Source organism: Berghia stephanieae, chromosome 2 (assembly GCF_034508935.2).
Source record: "Berghia stephanieae isolate SIO BIC M18660-M18661 chromosome 2, UCSD_Bste_1.3, whole genome shotgun sequence".
Lineage (NCBI taxonomy): Eukaryota > Metazoa > Mollusca > Gastropoda > Nudibranchia > Aeolidiidae > Berghia > Berghia stephanieae.
Genome location: NC_088361.1, coordinates 99,783,257 through 99,785,955, shown reverse-complemented (window position 1 = coordinate 99,785,955; position 2,699 = coordinate 99,783,257). Strand labels below are relative to the sequence as shown.

General features: G+C 38.5%; 1 protein-coding gene across 1 annotated transcript in view; it reads left to right on the top strand.

Moving 5' to 3' along the window:
• LOC144963796 (uncharacterized) overlaps positions 1-2,269 on the top strand; it is a 7,516-nt gene extending 5,247 nt beyond the window's left edge. Inside the window, exon 2 of the mRNA XM_078897736.1 lies at positions 1-2,269. This exon is cut by the window's left edge and continues 741 nt beyond it. Within this exon, the coding sequence (XP_078753862.1) occupies positions 1-1,112 (1,112 nt within the window). The 3' untranslated portion in view covers positions 1,113-2,269.
• Positions 2,270-2,699: the final 430 nt, after the last annotated feature.

Below are 2,699 nucleotides of genomic sequence, written 5' to 3'. Positions count from 1 at the left end.
CTCCACGAAACTCTTCAAACACTCCATTTTATTATGTCACCGACATGAAAGCCGTGAGCAATATAGCGTTATCTTTAAAACCTAAACAAAATCTTGCTTTTGATTATGTTAGAGACACAAATCAAAAAGAGCGTGGGTCTCCACGTCAGCAAACAATTGGGAAATATGAAATAAAGGGCAACGCTTGTTTAAGCCCCCGAAATTATAGTATAGAAGTGTCATCACAGCCACAACAGAGATCCAGTTTGTTTTCAGCTTCTGTCATGGCGATCAGGCGACGTCGGAACGGTCCGTCCAATACTATCCGAAGACCAATCTATAAGGAGGAATATGAACGTGTTGAAGATTATGTTATTCGTGCGGAATCAAAAGAACAAGAGAAGAAAAATAAGTTCAGTACAAATTCACCGCGCCAAAACAAAGTCTCAACCTCACCATGCCATATTCCGGATCTCAAACTAACACAAAAATTCGACGATGTCATCGGAAAAAGATCAAACGAATTTACAAGACCACAAACTGCTCATGTCAGAGCTTCACCAAACACAAATAAATTTTCCAGTCCTGTAAATTTTAAATTCGTTCCCAAAGAAATGTTACCTCAATTTGTCGAAGACTCGATCTCCAGTGACGAACCATTTAAGTGTTCATATAGACTACCCGACAGTTTTAATATACCGTCACCAGCTGTACCTCTGAAACCAGAGCAGCATGTTTCAAATGTCAAGACATATGTGCTAGAAAACAACCCCGGTCCTCAAGTCAAACCGGAAATCGTCCCGCTGACATCTCACAACCTCCAATTACACGATACCATTATTTCCAACGCAAATCAAATCATAACCAATCGCTTCATCCTGCCCCAATCCTCTACGTCTTTCAACACGACCACAAATAGCAACGGCATGTCATATTATTCCGATTATCTGGATCCTTCAGAATACGAAAGAATTTCAACGTGGCTAAACGGTGTAGTTGCTCAAACAAAGGACGTGAGCACAATCGAATCCATGGATCCCTCCTCCATTGAGTTTGGGCAATGTTTACAGTCTTGTCACGGGGCACATGGAAGTGCTTTGGCCTTTATGACCAAGTCCGTGATATATGTTTGATATTAAATTTATTTACTTTATATTATATCATTTTATTAAATGCAGTATAATTGTAGCGTATTATGTCGGGGTAGTTTGGAAGCAAATTATGGAACCTATAGTCATTTACATTAAGTTTGGGTTAAGTTTATAACGATATCTAATTAAAGAGAATAGGATTCAGTAGTCTGATGTCACGCCGCCAGGCAACGGCGGCCATCTTGGTTCTAAACAAAGAAAATCATTACTTTTTATTCTTCATGCTGGCTAGAACTTTTCATTCCCTTTTCATATGCCTTTTGATCAAAATGTGTAAAAGTCAAAACATGATCAAATTTATGTGTTTTTTTTCCTCTGGATACGCTTTTTATGCTCGCCGGAGAAATATTTCATACGGGCGTCCGCCATTGTTCCGATAGTTTAGAGCCAGTGTTGCTAAGTTACCATGCATCATTAGGAAGGAAGTGACGGTACGACTATTGAATCCTATTTGTAATGTTTCTTGAAAAGGCATAAAGTAAAATTTCACATTTCTGATCATTTTTACTTCAAATTAATTTACAGAATTTGATTCCTCTCGACATAATACAGGTTTGAGGTCACAATTGGGATGTTTATAAATAGCGTTTGATGTCTAAGCAATTTTGTTTTGTTTTGTCATCCAGAGATATGGGTGAATAGTGAATGTCACATTGAAAATAGTATATTATGATAAGTAATCCCTCTTTGCCATAAGGTATTAGGAATTGGAGTTTGTCCCTTTCTTTGCAGTGTTTAACGGCAAATGCTAGAGGGGGGGGGGGGATCAGAAAAAAACCCAAGACAACTTACCTCTCTCGGGATCGACACTGTTCCCTTTATAAATAATAAATTGAGATTTATAACTGTTCCCTTTGATTGTGAAGAGAACGCTCTATAACTTATAGGGATACTCAACTGAAAATAGACTGTATGTAGTTAGCAATAGACATTGATTAATTTGTTATTGTCTTGAAAATATAGCGCTAGAATTTTATGGACCATCACAACATGTATTTTCAAGTTGCCTACTTTCTTGTACTTCCTAATAGATATTTTAATAGAAAATTGTGGAATTGGAACTTTTACTGAATATTGACCACTGAATAATTGATCAAAGTTGTTTAAATGATGAAAATTAAAACATTGTTCTCCTAAAATTGTTTTGAGTGTTGTTTACAATGAATTCCCGCTATCGATTCCCCCCCCCCCCCCCCCCCCCCCCAACCCCGCCCCCCTATCTTATGCTTGATTTATATGGTATTGATCTCCCCCCCCCCCTCTCTCTCTCTCTCTCTCTCTCTCTCTCTCTCTCTCTCTCTCTTTCTCTCTCTCTCTCTCTTTCTCTATCTCTCTCTCTCTCTCTCTCTCTCTCTCTCTCTTCCCTTGCACGCGCGCACACACACACACACACACACACACACACACACACATTTATACCTGCAATGTTTTAACTATTATGACAATAGAAGGCCAAAGGCTGAAACGTCGTTTGTTTTGTGTTGTTCTCTTATATATGAGTCTATTTACTCACTTCATCTTTCTCTCCATCCCGCAAGAATCTCACTCGTAAGTAATATGCGACTTTTG